Here is a 17514-nt window from a genome sequence, read left to right on the forward strand (position 1 = left end):
TCCCTGCGTCTTCACTCGAAATGATTCTAGATAAATGATTTGGTCATACATTCAACCTCCCTAGCTTCATTATTACTTCAAAGTCATCTTCTTGGAATAAAAAAAGCCACTTTCATATCCCCCCCCCCCCACCAACATTGGCTTTTTGACTAGTTATCATAGTGCAAAGTGGTTTATATATAATTTGAAGTGCGACCCCAACAAATGGTGCCTATACTTTTGCAGAGCATAGACTATCACGAGTCATTCCCTTTTTGTTGTGGTGTAGTTTTGATCTATCATAAACAAATTTTTGCTGGCAAAGGCTATCAAATGATTTCTCTCCTTCCCCTGACTATTCCAATACCACCCACAATGCAATGGATGAGGCATCTACATGGACATGAAAATCCATACTCTATTTAGGGAACACAAAGATGGGTGCAATAACCAACTTCTCCTTCAATGTATCCAACACCTTCTGGCATTCCTCAATCCACTAAAACTTTGCATCCTTCTCGAGCAACTTCTCCAATGACGTTGTAATTTGTGCATATCTCCTCATGAACCACCTATAATACCTTGTGTGTACCATGTACCGCGCAAATTTCTAACTAATGTAGGAGGGGGTAGGTCTATTATTACTGCGATCTTTGCGAGATCCACCAATAGCCCATGCTTATATACAATATGACCAGGTAATATCCCAAATAATGATCATAAAATGCACTTCTTTAAGCTCAGGTATATTTGAAGCTGTCTGCACCTGTCCAACATCAATCTGAGCACCTCAACATGTTTATTTAGGAAGCTGAAGATAATCCAAATGTCCATATAAACTTCTAAAAACTTGTGGATGAAATCCTTGAATGTTGTGACAACTACTCTTGAAAACATTATTGGAGCATTCTTCAGCCCAAAAGGCACGACTTTATACTGAAAGGATCCCCATTCAATAGTAAATGAGGTCTTATGGTAGTCTTCCTTAGCGATCTTAATTTGATGATAGACTGAAAAGCCATCTGTGAAAGAATAGGCCTCCTAGCCACCAACATTCTCTAAAACTTTGTCAGTAAACAAAGTAGGGATCTGGTCGTGAATAGAGGCACCATTCAGCTTCCTTTGGTCCATGTAGCTCTAAATATTACTGGTATTTTTATTCTGAATTACCATAAGGTTGATCCATTCAGACTCCTCGACAGGTTCAATTATACTCACTTCCATCATTCTGTCGAGCTCCTCCTTGACCTTCTACTTGTAAATGGGATTCAACGTATATGGCCTCTACTTCCTTGGTTTCACATAAGGTTTCAACAAAATCTTCATTTCTCCCAAATCGCTAGCTATGCGCTTCATCTCAAAGAAAGTTTTAGGGAATAAGTCTTGATACTCATGCAACAAACTATAAATTTGATTGATAGTCTCCTCATCCCAATTATTGTGATCTTCTGATTCTCCTTTGTACCAATGTTCACCTTACAGGTTCAGATAGGTTTTCCATAGTCAGGTGTAGTAGAATCTTGTTGTGGTCCCACCACCATATGTTCTCCTTTAAACTCTGGGATTTGTAGATTCCTTAGGTCCTCATCATCTTGAACTTCCGTTGTAACATTGTAATATTCTACTAGTTCCCTTGTATTCTGACAGTGCTTATGCAATGAGCAGAGAAGTATCTCCTTTGGCACGTTGCTCAGCTTAGGTGCAAATATTTTTTCCTTCATTTTCTATAATGCTCCATCTACCGAAATGTCTCTAGACTAAAAATGAAATATTACCTTAAAACTCTCCGCCATCCACTACCACTTCGTCGTACCTCGTCGCAATTCCAATTGTGATCCAATTATTTGTTGTACACTTAGTATATGTTGCCTATCTAGTGGAATCTTGAAGTTTCTTCTTATCCCCAACTTCCTTGAACTATTTGCTTTTACTGGAATCTTAACTTTCATTCTCCCTAAACTCTCTCCTTTTTGCTCAAAACTCCTAACTTTTGGTTGGTTGAAACTTTCACCTACTACAATATTTATTTTTAGTTGCTTTGAACTCTCATATGCTAAAATGCACTTGGGGAGTGGTTCCAAGAGGGGGTTACTCCTTCCTATTTGATGTCTTATGTCGATGAATCTAAAAGAGCCTTCCAAACTTAACCACATGAACCTTCCTACTATCGCCATGATCTCTTCACCTTGCAAGTTATCTTCTCCTTCACTAATTATCCCCTTGTCATTGCAATCCTCCTGTTCATACTTGTTTGACTTCGTAAAATCTCTTAGTTTCCATTGGGATTCCACATCTTCACCTATAGATCCATCCCTACTATATGCATCAACCTCTCCTATAGTATTGTCCTTTGTGCCACGTCTCTTCGATGACCTTTCCTCTCTCTTTGTGCTGCCTTCTTATGCCATCTCGCCAATGCTCCATTCTTGTGTTATGCTCCCAATGTTCCCTTCTCATGATGCTCTCACAATTCTACCTCTTGCTCTTTGATCTTCATCCCTCATATTTATTATGTCTTTCCCTCCTTTCTTTTGCCTTTCTTGCTTAACCAATTCCGTGATCTCATTTCTTCTCACAACTCTCTCTTCCATCCTCTAGCTTTGCTCCTGAGGATCCATACTTTTGGGTTCTTTTTGGTCTTATCTCATATTTTCTCCCTTCTCTTCATCCTCCCTTGCCCCACCCCTCTCCACATCCTCCCAGCCAACCCTCTGCATGGGGTTTTACTTGTCCACACAATTGGGCTCTATTCTCATCAAGCCCTTCTCCATAATGGGGTTTGAGCTAGTAACCTTCTTAGGGACCGATGTCAAATTTTATTTCTACATTGCTAAGAGATTCACTACATTCCACTGAAAATTCGACTACATAATCTTCTTTAGCTCGCTCTAACAAAAAGTTAATGGCTTTGTTCCACTTGTTATCGATAATATTTAGCTTGTTAACTATTTCTAAACTCCAAATCATTGATTCTTGAACCTTTCATGATAGATTAATGCCCGCATGTTGCTCTATCCACTCTTCAAGTAGAAAAACGAATGATGTAAAGAAAATATCGTGAACATTAGTGTAAAATACAACTTTTCTTTCATTTTTCAATGCCAATCCTTAAATTTCTATTATCTTGTTGAGCAAGTTCCTCTTCTTTCTCTAAAATCTAGTCATGTATGTCCTCCATTTATGAGTACAACCTCATAACCTCATCCTTTAGCATGGATCACGATATTTTGGGTCCTGACAATGGAACCAATTGTTGGCATGAGGTTCAAAGCTAGGATTCGAGCTCCTTGGCCAATAAATACCCCATAATCATTGGCACTTTCAATCCCCAAAGACTGGAAGTCTCACACGAGACACTTATAGGAACTGCAAGAACCTTTTAATCAAGATCTTATGTACAAGATGAGACATTCAAACATGGAAGAATTACAATCACATTTAAACATTCATATTAGGTTTCTTTAAAGGCCCATTAAAGATTATGGTATCAAGCTAAAGAATGCATTTAATGTGACACATAAGACTCATCAAAGTCAAAATTAAACAATTTTTTCATTAATTCCTCTCAAAATTGAGATATTTACATGACAGACTCCCAATAGGTTCAACCCCCATTACAATACATGAGAGCTCTACGAAATTGGGATAACTCCACAATGATAAAAGAATGTCCTACAAATTGATATAACTCTCCTATCTCTCTCTTCTTACATCATAGTGTCCTCCCTGTGGATCACGCTAACCTACCCATAGGTCGATTACAAAGCCAATACTTGATTTACAATTCATTACAAGTCTTTAGGCTTCCTGGTACACTTGCACACTCTATCCAACTTAGGTGTGTGGTTTCCTTTGCATTATGTGTTTATGCAACACCTCTACATCCCTGTGTAGAGTCTTTCCTTCACTTTGTGTAATGCCCCTTTTCTTGGCGCATCTCTTAAGAATTTTCAAAACTTACAACAATTTGGCATTCCTTAGGTGCAAACAACAAACATAAACCAAAAATCCAAAGGCTACTTGGTTAAATAGATATTGAGAATTTGCGTGGGGGACCAAACTAAATAGCTACAACACAAAATGAGCCTAAAGGTAAGCTCAATACCCTGAGGCTTGTGTGTAGATGAAGTTTTTACCCCTTTGATAGATGCACACATTAATAAAGACCCTGATGAGACCTTGAGAGTCACTTCCACTACATGAAATCATGCAAATATGGATGAATCCATAGCTCAAGATATCTTGTGGGAGCCCAAACCACCACTCTAATTACCCATGCACAAACAAGGCTAAAGCAACTAGATAGTAAGGGGAATCTACATCACCTTTTTTGGTTCTATAGAGGTCCAACAAATTCCTTAGGCTAAGCATCAATTGACGCGTGTCAGGGAAGGAAGACTGACAATTGAATTCATTAGTGGACCATGTGATATTTTATGGTCCCATTCTTAAACTATACACCTTGTTCTATTGTTGAGACCACCTTAGCCTAATGATCGACTTCTTCATTGAGTTCACATTTGGTGTGGAAAAAGAGGGCTTTATCAAAAGGATCTTAATTCTTTTGATGAGGGAATTGAGCCTAATTTCGTTAGAAGGTGCCTTTTAAGCCTTCTTCTATAGCAATGGAGAGGCCCTGTCATTATGCAAGAGATTCCAATAGATTATTTGGGACATTGCTCAAGTCCTATGCAAAGTGGACTAATTGGTTTCCATATGGATCATGAAGTGCAAAAAATTCCCCTAGATTCCCCAAATTTAATAAGTATTTTGTTGAAAGTTATAATTCCACTTAATTAATAAAATTTTAAAAATTTACTTATTTTAAAAAACCTAAATCATTATAATTTTTTTTAAATAAATCTATTTTTAAAAATGTTACCTAACTATTTTCGTGTTTTAGTTTTTTTTTATTCAAAATTTAGTTAACTCAAAAAAATTGTGGGTATTGAATTATTTAAAATATTTTTTTAACTAAATAAACAATTTTTTACCAAATTTCCAATAAAATTGTTGCACAAATATACCCTAAAGATAACCCTTAACATCGACAACATGACATCATAAAACATCAACCCAACATTATCATAAATTCACAAATACAAAACTAATTATTTAAAATAGTGAAATATTTTAACCAAGTAAACAATTTTTTACCCAACTTCCAACAAAATTGATGCACACATATACCCAAAGATCACCCTTAACATCCACGACATGACATCATAAAACATCAACCCAAGATTATTGTAGATTCACACATTACAAAACTTTCCATAAAATGTTTGCAACCGTGTTGTCAAATGCGACCATGTATGAAATTGTAGCTGAAAGACAACTTAATGGTTTTATGACACACTTAATTGGAAAAAACAGAAAATATGAAATAGAGACAAAAGCCATTGCTTTCATCATGAACTGATTGCAGAATGATCAAGAATTACGGGCGGCATGGGGTTTTTCACTCGACTCGTCGTCCAGGCAGCTTCAGCCCCAATTACTCGAGCGATGCAAAAATGTGAGCGTTCATATTCCCGAATTCCATTTGTAGTCAGATTATTTGGCCATCAAGATAACGTCCCAAGTGCCTCTTCAGCACCCTCTCCCGCTCCCGCGTTAGGATTGTCTCCTTGGAGTAAAATACAGGCATCTAGGTTTTGTGCTGAAAATGTAAAACGCACCACTGCGGAAGAAGCTTCTTCCACGCTCAACGCTGAGCAGACAGAATACGGATATGACTTTGAAGATGAAATTCCTGAGGAGGAGGCGGAGGCAACCGAGCATCAAAGGTTGAATTATATTAAACTGCTGACGATAGAGGAAGTGGAAAAGGTGCTGACGGACGTGAGGGCAGAAGATGTTAAGAAAATTAATGTTCACAAACAATGTGAATGGACCGATTACATGGTGTTTGCCACTGGCAGATCAAACTGGCATGTTCGAAATATTGCACAAGCCCTACTTTACAAGGTCACATTATTTACCCCTTTCGCACAACTTCAACTTATACTAGATTCACGAAGCTAAAATTTATGCGCTCTAAAGTTTAGATGGCAGCATTGGCCAAAAAGTAGTGTCAATTCCAATCCCAATAACACCATAACATACAAAGAATTAGCGGGCTTCTTAAGCTTATAAGTTTACTCGAGTTCTAACCCCCGGCGTTACTATGTCGTAGCAAGTCTATTAAACTATTATAATCATAGCGGGTACGTTGCCAAAGTCCCTGGCTTGGTCTTTTAACTAGGGATCCTCATCCATGTTTAAAAAGTTTCTAGTTCTGTTTTTGACAGGCAATGGCAATACCTTTTTTTAAAACACATGTCCAGGACTCCAGGCTATTCCTTAACCTTGGGTTTGGAAAAACTGTCCTGTTGCATTATAGATTATATTATGGAAAAGCATCCTTGACTATCTATCCGAGGACATTGGCTGTTAATAGCATTGATCAATTTGCCCACATCAATAGCATTCTTAGTAATACGAAACAGTTCGTTTTCATTGATCCCTCAGGTGAAGCAAAAACAGAAAGGCGCTGATAGGATGATTTTACCTGGCATCGAAGGCCGTGAGGGAGGAAAATGGTTGGTCATCGATACAGGTTAGCTTCATTCATTGATTGTCTAGATCAGTTAGGTTTAGTAATTAGGAGGTGACATTTGCAAATTGGTGTTCCTGAGGTCAATCCTTGTGTTGCGAACCTTATAGCAATAACAGACTATACTCCCACCACGAACCAGGGCCCATGACTTTCTTTTTATTCTTGTATTCTACTTAAGCTTCATATGGTTTCTCTTATTCTTAGAAATTCCATATCTGTGTTACTTATGTTCTTCTGTATTGACAGGTAGCATTATAGTTCATGCGCTTGATGAGAATGCTCGTGCATACTATGATTTGGAGAGTCTCTGGACAAAGGAAAGGCTATCAAAGGGTTCAAATCAGGTGAAGTTTACAAGACACAATTTTTGCTCACCACATCAGATTTAGTGTGAAAATTGCAACACTAAAACTTCATACAATTTTTTTACAGTATTCATGTGTGCAAGGGGCAGTTTTCAGTCTAGGCACATCTGACTTCAAGAGTTTATTTAAAGAATGACAAAACAACCCTATTTTGTCGATCAAAGTTCTGTCTTATATTCTTTTGGTTTTACTCGGACTGGTGGCTTTTAAGTTTGTTCTGAAAAGATTTAAAAAGGTTAGCTGGAATGATGATATGCTACTTTTCCCCTTCTCTTGTCGTGATTTTATCTTTGATGAATTGGATTGCTGTTACTTCGGCTTGGTTTTACTCGGAAACTGGTAGCTTTTATGAAAATATTTAAAAAGGTTAGCTGGAATGATGATGTGCTGCTTTTCACCCTTCTGTTGTCATGATTTATCTTTGATGAATTGAATTGTTGTTACTTTGGCCTGTAAACAGAATATATAAAATAGAGCACAAAAAAGGGCAGAGAGCATACAAAACAGAGGAGAAGAAAGCTGCCGTAGGCTTTGTTTATTCCATGGCCAAATGTCTTATTTATAGAATACACAGAGGTGGAGAAATTTCTAAATACATACATATTCTTTTCATAATCTACAGAGCAAACCTGTAATCTCTCAACAACTCAAACAAAGGTCTATAAGTAAAGTAACTATTCTTTATCAATTCTAACAGTCCCTGTTAATTAAGAACTTATTTTCAAGGACATCTCACCAGCTTCTAGTAACTTGAATTTTATTTTTCCAAAGATTCTGTAAATACACCAGCCAGATTTTTACTTGATTCACTGTAGACACTTTCAATCTCCTTTGACAGAATTTCATCTCTCACAAAATGATACAGGATTCCAATATGTTTTGTTCTAGCGCGAAACACTGATTGTATGCAATTTTAATTGAGCTTTGATTTTTACAGTTCAGGATAGTACAAATAATTTGCTTTCTCGGACATCCCTTAGAAATCTCCTTAACCAACTAGCTTTAGAGGTGGCATCTCACAAAACCTTGTACTCAGCTTCTGTGGATGACAAAGCAACTGTTGGTTGCTTTTTGCTGCTCCATGAGATGACAGCTGAGCCCACATTGATGAAATGGCTTGTAATGATCTTCTATCATGGCATTCACCTGCCCAATGTGATTCAGAATAACCTGTCAACACACAACATCGGAAATGTTCTTATAATTAATACCAAAATTCAATGTCTCTTCGATGTAGCATAGTGCTCTCTTTGCTGCTCTTCATTGTTCTTTCATCGGTTTAGTATAAGTTGGTGAAGTACACCAACTGCATAAGATATGTCAGGTCTAGATGCTGTTAAATAATTTAAGTTTCCAATGAATTCACTGTATAAAATTCAACTGGCTCCAGTCTTTCCATCATTGATACCAAATTTTACATTCTGTTCTAAGGGAGTGGATACAGATTTGCAATTATTCATATTTAACTTAGTCAACAGTTCTCTTGCAATTTTTGTTTGAGTAATCACTGTAGCCTCTTCATTTCTCCATATTTTTATTCCCAGACAATAATGTAAAGAACCTAGATCTTTCATCTCAAACTGTTTAGATTAACTACTTTTAATTTCATTAGTAAGCAACTTTGAAAACAAGATGTTCTTTTTTTAATCTGCAAACAAGATGTTCTTCACCATTCTCAGTAAAACCTGCGGGCTGCTCAAGATATATTTCTTCTTTCAAATCACCATCAAGAAATGCTGATTTAACATCCATCTGATGTAGGTTTCAACTATGACTGGTGTCTAAAGAAATCAACAAGCAAATTGTGGTTAACTTTGCAATAGGAACAAACATGTCATAATCAACACCTTCTACTTGAGAATATCCTTTAACCAGTTAACAACCAATCTAGCTTTGAGTTTTTTTTTTGGTCCATGAAATATGTATGCCAATGAAACCTGCCAGGCACCTCCCCTCTTTTCGATGATGGTACTTGTTACCCACCCAAGTGTTGGAAAATATGGAGACTTGATATTTTTCACTTATTTTCCTTAGCTTGATAATTACTTGTGATGTTAGATGTTCTTCTATTACTTCTTTTATTATGTTCATCGAGCAATTACCAAAAACAGGAAGATCACAAAGAGACAGAGTACGCAAGATATAGGCTCCACACCGGGGCAAAAACCCGGAAAATGCTTCTTTTCTTTTTTGGAATCTGCTTACAAAAGAGACTTCCAAGACCCAAAGACCCAAGCAATGTTGCACGAAGCGGGAGCGAAGCGGAAGCGTCATTTTCCAAAAATCTAGGAAGCGAAGCGTCCGCGGAAGCGTCTGCTATATATATATATATATATTTTTTATATTTTTTTGCATTTATACTCAAAACAAACATCCCAAATACCAAATTAATTGTAGAAGACATGAAAACATGCATATTTTTGCATAAATCAAGATAGATATGGCATCCATGATTCCATTGTAGTTACTAGTATGTACAACAATCATCTATATTCTAGCTATTACAAACATACATCAAATTTTTAAGCATATTATAAAACATAAAACATTTAAGCATATTATAAAACATAAAACATAGAGCATATTATGATTTATCTAGCAAGTGAGCAACTGTCAACATTTGTCATGTCCAAAATTCAAATAATAATGTTTACAAAATATGTCACTTGGTCACCGCCAAGCCAAAAAGGTTCAAAATTCAAATTCACAAGTCTACAAGTCTAATGAGTAATCTATGACAAAAAGTAGTAGATTGTGAATATATCTACTAATCTCTCCTCCTTCCACCACGAATAGAACGTGATGGCGGGCCTCCACGTGGTGGCAATGAAGAAGATGGTCCCTGTGTAAGTCGTGGCACTGAAACTGATGAAGAAGAACCCCCTGCTGTTGGTGTTGAACCATGGAACCTAGGAACCAAGGGACCAGATGGGGGTGGGGGTGGTGGCATATCAACACGGTCATCATCATCCTAGAATCGCTCAAAAAATTCATGCAAAAAAAAAAAACACTAGTTAACAAAAAAATTAAAAACATGAATTAGAGAAATGCTTTATAAGGGAAAATTGGAAAATTCATACCACAATGGACATACCTGGATAAGAGCATCCTCTAATTGCTCTAGTCGCAACACTCCATCCTCCAAATTGGGCTCCTCTGGATTCTTGTCCCAAATCAACAAGTCTTTATTAGACTTTGCATCTTCACAGTAATGGGACAACAATCGCAAGTTGTAATGAACATAAACCAAGCTCTCTGCCCGGTCTAAATTCAACGTGTTCCTTTTAACACTGTGGATGAAAGAATAAGAGCTCCAACACCTCTCTGCAGAAGAAGTGTTTACCACCTGTGATAGCACCCGCAATGCCAAACTCTGTAGAAGTGGAGTACCCCCTCCATGCATGTTCCACCACTCAAGAGCAGAAAAAGTCTCTCGATCTTGAATTGCATGCATGCTCCCAAATGGACCAGTGTTGAGCGTATAGTTGCTCACCTGTCTCCGTACCAATGCAGCCTCCTCCTCATCAGGGATTAATTTACTCAATGCAGCCATATATTTTTCGTGAACCTCTCTATCTTGGTGTGGTTTTTTCCTGCTTCCCCCCCCAGGTGCTGGTGTTGAAAGCCATGATGGATGATAGTATTTAGGTGTCAAAACATATGCTAATGCATGCAATGGAATATTTAGCATTTCCCATCGGTTTTGCACCTCTACACGAATATAATTGTACAAGGTGGTATCTCTAGGCTCAACAATGTCTTTAATCTGCCCCAACATGCTATCCATTTGCTCATACACCTCCCCAATTACTGGTCGATCTGAATCTGCAAACTTGATCATGTAATAAATTGGTTTGGTGAATTGCAAAACATATTTACCCTGTGACCAAAAGTAACTGTCAAGAACAGTGTCCTTGACTGCATTAGCACCATCTGTGTCAGTGTTAATTTCATCCCATGTTTCAGCACACACCAGATTAGTTAAAGCTTGTCTCACCCTCACTAGCCGCCTAAAGGTGAGGTAATAACTAGCAAATCTTGTCTTTGCAATTTTAAGCAATTGCAACTTGGAGTAAGTGCCATAGAAGTAGTTTACCCTTGTATGCCCTGTGATGAATTTAATGAGCTGCTTCCCTTTCCTGTAAACCTCAGCAATCCACCCACAATCTTTGTGTTTCACAATATCATGCATCAAAAGGTTCAATGTGTGAACCAGGCACCCAGACCAAAAGATGTGTGGATGAGTACGCTTAATAATTTTTCCTGCTGCCTTACAATTTGCTGCATTATCTGTGATCACTTGAACCACATTATTCGGACCAACATCTTTGATTGATTTCAATAGGAGATCTGCAATGTTTTGTGCAGTTGCAATGATGGAGGAGGAGTCATGACATGCAATAAATACTGCACCACTAGAAGAAACACCAAGAACATTTATCAAATGTTGGTTTCTAATATTTGTCCACCCATCTGATACAATGGATACCCCAGAATCCACCCACTCATGTGTAAAACGTGTCAAAGCTCTTTGAACCTTAGCTTTTTCTCTTTCTAATAACACTGTTCTAGCTTTCTCATAGTTGGGGGCCTTGTATCCTTTTGGGGCTTCATTGATGGCCTTTACCATGTCATGCCAATAGGGAGAGCGAAGCACATTGAATGGTACACCGCAAGCACAAAGAAAACGGACTATCTTTCCATCCACATCATCCCTCCCAGCAACATTAAGGAAATCCCCTATTGTTCTTCTACCTCCAGAGGTTGCAGAAGTACCATGAGGAGATGGGCAACTACCAAATTTAGAGGTTGCACTTGATTCAGAATGAGTTTTTTGTTTCTTGTTTTTTTGTTGTGCAGCCATCTCTATTTGGATGTATTTTCTTCTTTCTTCAGTTGAAATGTTTGGGCAAATTTGTACCCCCACAGAACCCTTTTTTTCATCACTGTCCAGCACCCCACAAAGATGCCTCCTCAGACGGGTATATGAACCACAATATGGTTTTCCTCCATGACAACCATGAGGGCACACAAATTTGTAAGATCCACCACCCTTTCCCCCATCAAGTTTGGTCACATAGTTCCACAAGGGTGTTGATGTACCTTTCCCATCTTGTGCTTCAGTGTCCCCTTCAAGTTCATCCCCTTCCTCTTCAAACCCTTCCTCCTCATCATACATTGGGTCACTACTATTAGGACCAAGTTCATCCCCTTCCTCTTCCCTTCTATTCCTCACCCTTGCCATCATTAAAACCAAGAGTGGAATGATACATAGAAGCCAAAAGAACACCATCTTGGAATATGGATATAGGTGGTGGACAACCTGTAAATAAAGGAGCAAGTAGAAACAATGGGAAAGAGTAGGAGAGGGAGGAGAAAAATACAATTTTTTTTTCAAAAAAACAAGGGAGTTTGGGGTTTGAACTTACCTCTTTAGCTCTTGTAGATGAAGTCCTCCAAGCTCTTGCTCCAAGCTCCTCCTCCTTCTCCTAGCTCCTCCTTCTTCACTCCTCCAAGCTCTCCTCTCTTCTCCTCTCCTTTCCTCTCTTCTCTTCTCCTCTCCTTTCCTCTCTTCTCTTCTCCTCTCCTCTCTTCTCTTCTCCAACTCTCATAAACTCAAAGTGAGAAAATGAGGAATGAATGGGAGCTTTATGCTTTTCATTCCTCACCTAAACTCACCCTAACCCACCCCCTCATTGCAAGTTAAGTTAACTTTTAAAAAAAATTAAAAAAAATTGAAGTGTCATTCCTTGCCTGCGCGGATTTTTCCGGAAGCGCTCCGAAGCGCTCGTGAAGCGTGCGCTTCCGGGCCCGAAGCACCCTCCAAAGCGCGCTTCGGGGGCAACGCTTCCCAAAAACCAGGAATCGCTCCAAAATTGCGGAATCGCGCTTCGGAAAAAACGGAATCGCGCTTCCTTTGACGCTTCCGGAACGCTTCCGTACGGGACGCGATTCCGGCCTAGGATCCGGGGGGGGGGCGCTTCCTGCAACACTGGACCCAAGCCAACAAACCCTCCAAGATCCAAGTCAGCCCCCAACAAGTTCTGCTTCAAAACAGTTTCTAGAACTTCGATATTGCAACCCAGCTATTGCAACTTCGGCCCCGGCAACGGAACTACGGCCCCCAGCAACTGCCCAGAATTTCGTCCTCTTGTAGCTGGTAGCTATAAAAACCCTAGCGAGATAGAGAGAAAGATGATCCTTGACAAACTTCGACTCCTGCTCTTCTTCTTCATCCTCTAGCTACTCTTTTTCTTCTTTGCTCTTGCAGATCGAACTAGCTTGTGTTGTGTCCAAATGAGGTCGAGCTCCCTTCTATTTATAGCCTTTCTTGAGGGTCGAATAGCCCTCCCTTAGGCCGACTTGTCCTTGCTCTTGAGCTGACTTGGTCTTGGGCTTATCCATGGCTTTTTCATGATAAAATAAATATTTTTCTCCATTATAATGAGTCCAAATGGGACTATGACACATGACCAATATTATTCTTTATCGTAAGAAAACCTAGAAGACTTAAAAGCATGAAGAACATGCTTTTGACTCAACTTTGAGTATGAAACTCATAATCCAAAAATAAAATATAATTTCTATTTCTTTCTTTTTCTTTCTTTATAAGGAATATACAATGTCATGATTACAATTACATTATAATGAAGACCAAACCTAGTTATAATTTTCAGCACTCCCTCTTAACTATGGAGGTATTCTTGGTACAAGGAATCTCAATCTTGCAGCATTCTCATAAGAGTCGGATTCATAAGCCATCTTTTGTCAAGTATCTTTATTTCACAACCAACATTGTCCCTGAAGGCCTTAACTGGACAAGCTCATCTTTAATTATGAGCATAATGCTGGGAGGCTTTATGTGAGCTGCCACACTATCTCACAAGGTACATACCCCATCCGGATGTCTACAAGGCATGTCATTTTAGGACTATTCTTATTTTGGATTCCCAAAAACTAGATCCTGAAAGAATATTGGTCCTCTTCGACTACTCTTATCTTGGATGCCATACCTCATCCTCAAAGAGCGTTGGTCACCAACTTCTTTTTTATGGATTCTCCTATCCATAAAAAGTTTTAATCTAGATGCTTATCCAATCCTACGGACTCCATTCTTTCTTTATGGCCTTCACTAAGACTTACGGCTGTTAGTCCTAGTCTAGTGCCTGACCCATAAAGAGAAGAACTATCTGATATCACTCCCTCTCAACCAGGGAAGAGATATCCACCAAACCAAGCTTACCTCTTAGGTACTCAAGCTTCTCGTTTGGTAACGCTTTAGTCAATATGTCAACTACCTGTTCATCTGTAGGTAGATAGCGCAGCTCCACGACCCTATCTTGTACCAATCTTTTGATGTAGTTGTACTTGTTATTATATGCTTTGTCCTAGCATGAAACATCGACTCTTCAGTCAACCTTATGCAACTTTGATTATCACACTATATACATGTAGCGCTGAGCGGTCCTTAAAACAAGTCTGACAACAACATTCTGAGCCAAATTGCTTCCCGACAGACCTGACTTGTAGCAACATACTCAGCTTCAAAACTACTCATCCATGAAACCATGGAAGATCCAACATTGAAACATCCTCCTGTTGTGCTCCTTTCATCTGTCACACTATGTTAATTTTAGGTAACAATGGTATGTTCTATGCTTAAGAGCAATTTACTTCAATTTTTTTATTAGCCCAATATCAATATCCAGTTTAGCAATCACATTAGCATGATAGTAAAATGCAGATAGAACATAAACATAAACAGTAGAAGACAAGCCAAGACAAGAGGGCACAAGATGTGGCACCATCCAGGGACAAACCCCAGTGTGGGGAAACCCTTGATCAATTCTTCTTATATTCTTCAATAGTTTAGTAGAGAGAAAGATAGTACAAATTACAAATCTGATAATTTATGACAGCAGCAAGAAGCCCTAACCAGAAAAGTCAACGCTGGTCAAACAAGGCAGAATTCTTCGTTTAAATAGCTCGGTCAAACCCAGTCAACTTCGGCCTCCAACAACGAGCCCAATCAGCCCAAAACAGTCCGAAAAAGTCTAGTGAAAAGTTGGTCGACGAAAGTCAAACGGCGGCCAACCCCAGGGCAATCAACATTGATCAAATGAGAGGTCAGAGCACCTCGATTTCAGTGCTCATATTTGCGGCCTTCTAAGGAGAAGATACCTCACCAAATCCACAGTCAAAATGAGGTCAACGCTGGTCAACGCAGCCCAAGATACAACCTCTGAAATTCGGTCAACACGGTCAAACATAAAATTATCCTTCTTCCTTCGCACATGTGAGAGATTGCTGCCCAGATTTGCGTACCCAATCAAGTGAGGAGAGAGATGTGTGAAGATGAGATGATGATAAAATGACTTGAGGTCTCCTCCTTTTATATGCAACATTGAGGATGAGTTGGGGGTTTGAATGTCTGTTTTGCTTGCTGGCCGACCTTGACAATTTGTCCATAATATAAATAAATTCATATCTTCATTTTTACATGTCGGAATCAGATGATCTTTAGATCAATCCTACACCTCTCAGAGAGAGGAATCCAAGAAAAATATTAGCTGTCATAAATAAGATGACCCATGTGGAGTTTGGCCCTAGTTGCCAATTTTAGCACTCCCTCTCAACTAGGGAGAACTCCATCTGCTAATCCATCTGCCAGTCGGTACTATCTCTGCCATTAATGCACTGCTCTGCTCTGCTGAACTATGAAGAAGAAGAAGTGATCGAGAATGTATAATACCATTCTCTATTGACCCTAAGTCAATCCCAGATAAAAGAGAGTGTCTCGTACCACTCTTATTGACCCGAAGTCAGTTCCAATCAAAAGAGAGTGTCTCATACCACTCTCACTGACCTGAAGTCAGTTCTAATTGATCCTAGATCAATATCGAACATCCTAGCATAGGGAGTACGGTAGTACACGATGCGTCCATCGGTAGTACTATGGTCCCTATCTCCATTTCCCTACTCATTGGCTAGATGAGAGGTACTTCCCATGAGTCCCAGACTGCATGGGTAGGATGTCTCAGTAGGAGAAGGATGAACCACTCACCCTGCCTACATGTCGCCACGGGGTATCACAGGGGAAGGTTGAACCACCCACCCTGTACACAACAAACTACTAGGGGAAGGCTGAACCACTCACCCTATGGTTGCTCATCTCTCCAAGAAGGACCCCAAGCTCCCCGGAGCTCCTAGAGCTCAATGTCCATATCATACAGGACCCTCAGAAGAGGGTTTCTCCATGACTTCAAGTCGTTCTCGGAAGGCTAAGAACTTGACCTTCCCCAGGGGCTTTGTCAGAATATCGACGACCTGCTCATCAGTCCCAATGTGATGGAGCCTTATTGCTCCTTGTTGTGCCATATCTCGGATAAAGTGGTACCTGATATCTATGTGCTTGGAGCGATCACGAAATACGAGATTCTTTGATAATCGGATCCTCCTATGGTTGTCGCAGAGGATCACGGTGGTATCCAGCACATGTCCAAACAACTCACTGAATAGCTTCCTCAACCAGACAGCTTCACAGGAGGCCATACTAGTAGCTATGTAGTCGGTCTCAGTGATGCTCAAGGCAACCGATTTCTGCTTCCTGCTCATCCAGGATATTGAAGCAGAACCCAAAGAAAAACAACACCCAGAAGTGCTCTTGCAATCCACCACATTGCCGGCCCAATCAACATTAGAATAACCATGCAGCCCCACATCTCCGGTAGTGTATCTCAGACTTCAGTCCATGAGTGATTATGCCCTGAAGATATCTCAGAAGATTCTTGGCACCAATCCAATGTATATGATGAGGCTCAACCATATATTGGCTCAACGTGTTAATTGCAAAACATATGTTCGGATGGGAGTTCACCAAGAACATCAGTGCTCCTATGAGTTGACGATACTTAGAAGCATTTCTCAATTCAGGTCCAGCAACACTACCACATAACTGCTTAAAGTTAAGCTCCATCGGGGTAGTCACAAGCTTGCAGTCTACCATCCCAAATCTTTCCAATATCTTCACAACATATTTTCCTTGAGATCGGAAAATTTCTCCTAGCTTTTGCTAGACCTCCAACCCTAGGAAGTAGTGTATCAGTCCTAGCTCCTTCATCTCAAATTCAAAAGCCAACTCCCTCTTACATTTGTGAATGAGAAGGTCTGCACCTGTCAGAAAGAGGTTGTCCACATAAAGTACTAGTATGAGAGGTTTATCATTTTCAACCTTAAAGTAAAGGTTCGGATCGACTTCACGTCTAGTGAATCTCAACTTCATCAGATAGCTATCAATCCTCTCATACCAAGCCCGGTGTGCTTGCTTCAAGCCATGGAGAGCTTTCCTCAACCTGCATACATGAGATTCCCTGTCATGAACCGCAAACCCCTCGGGTTGTTCCACATAGACTTTCTCTTTGATCGAACCATGCAAGAAAGCGGTCTTGACATCCATCTAATGTAGGTTCCATCCTTGCGAGGCAGCAAGGGCTATGATCGAGCGGATGGTGCTGTATCGAACAACATGTGCAAATATCTCATCGTAGTCTACACTTTCCTTTTGAGAGA

The 17514-nt window shown here is 39.6% G+C and overlaps 1 protein-coding gene across 1 annotated transcript in view; it reads left to right on the forward strand.

Annotated features, from left to right (window-relative positions):
* The first annotated feature begins 5305 nt into the window (after positions 1–5305).
* LOC149262668 (protein Iojap-related, mitochondrial-like) overlaps positions 5306–17514 on the forward strand; it is a 152411-nt gene continuing 140202 nt past the window's right edge. The window contains exons 1-3 of the mRNA XM_089425037.1: positions 5306–5949; positions 6493–6580; positions 6827–6924. Coding sequence (XP_089281163.1) covers positions 5431–5949; positions 6493–6580; positions 6827–6924 — 705 coding nt within the window. The 5' untranslated portion in view covers positions 5306–5430. The remainder of the gene's footprint in view (positions 5950–6492; positions 6581–6826; positions 6925–17514) is intronic.

Source organism: Pinus tabuliformis, chromosome 6, assembly GCF_031772625.1.
Source record: "Pinus tabuliformis cultivar Carrire ecotype Pingquan chromosome 6, CPIR1, whole genome shotgun sequence".
Classification (NCBI taxonomy): domain Eukaryota; kingdom Viridiplantae; phylum Streptophyta; class Pinopsida; order Pinales; family Pinaceae; genus Pinus; species Pinus tabuliformis.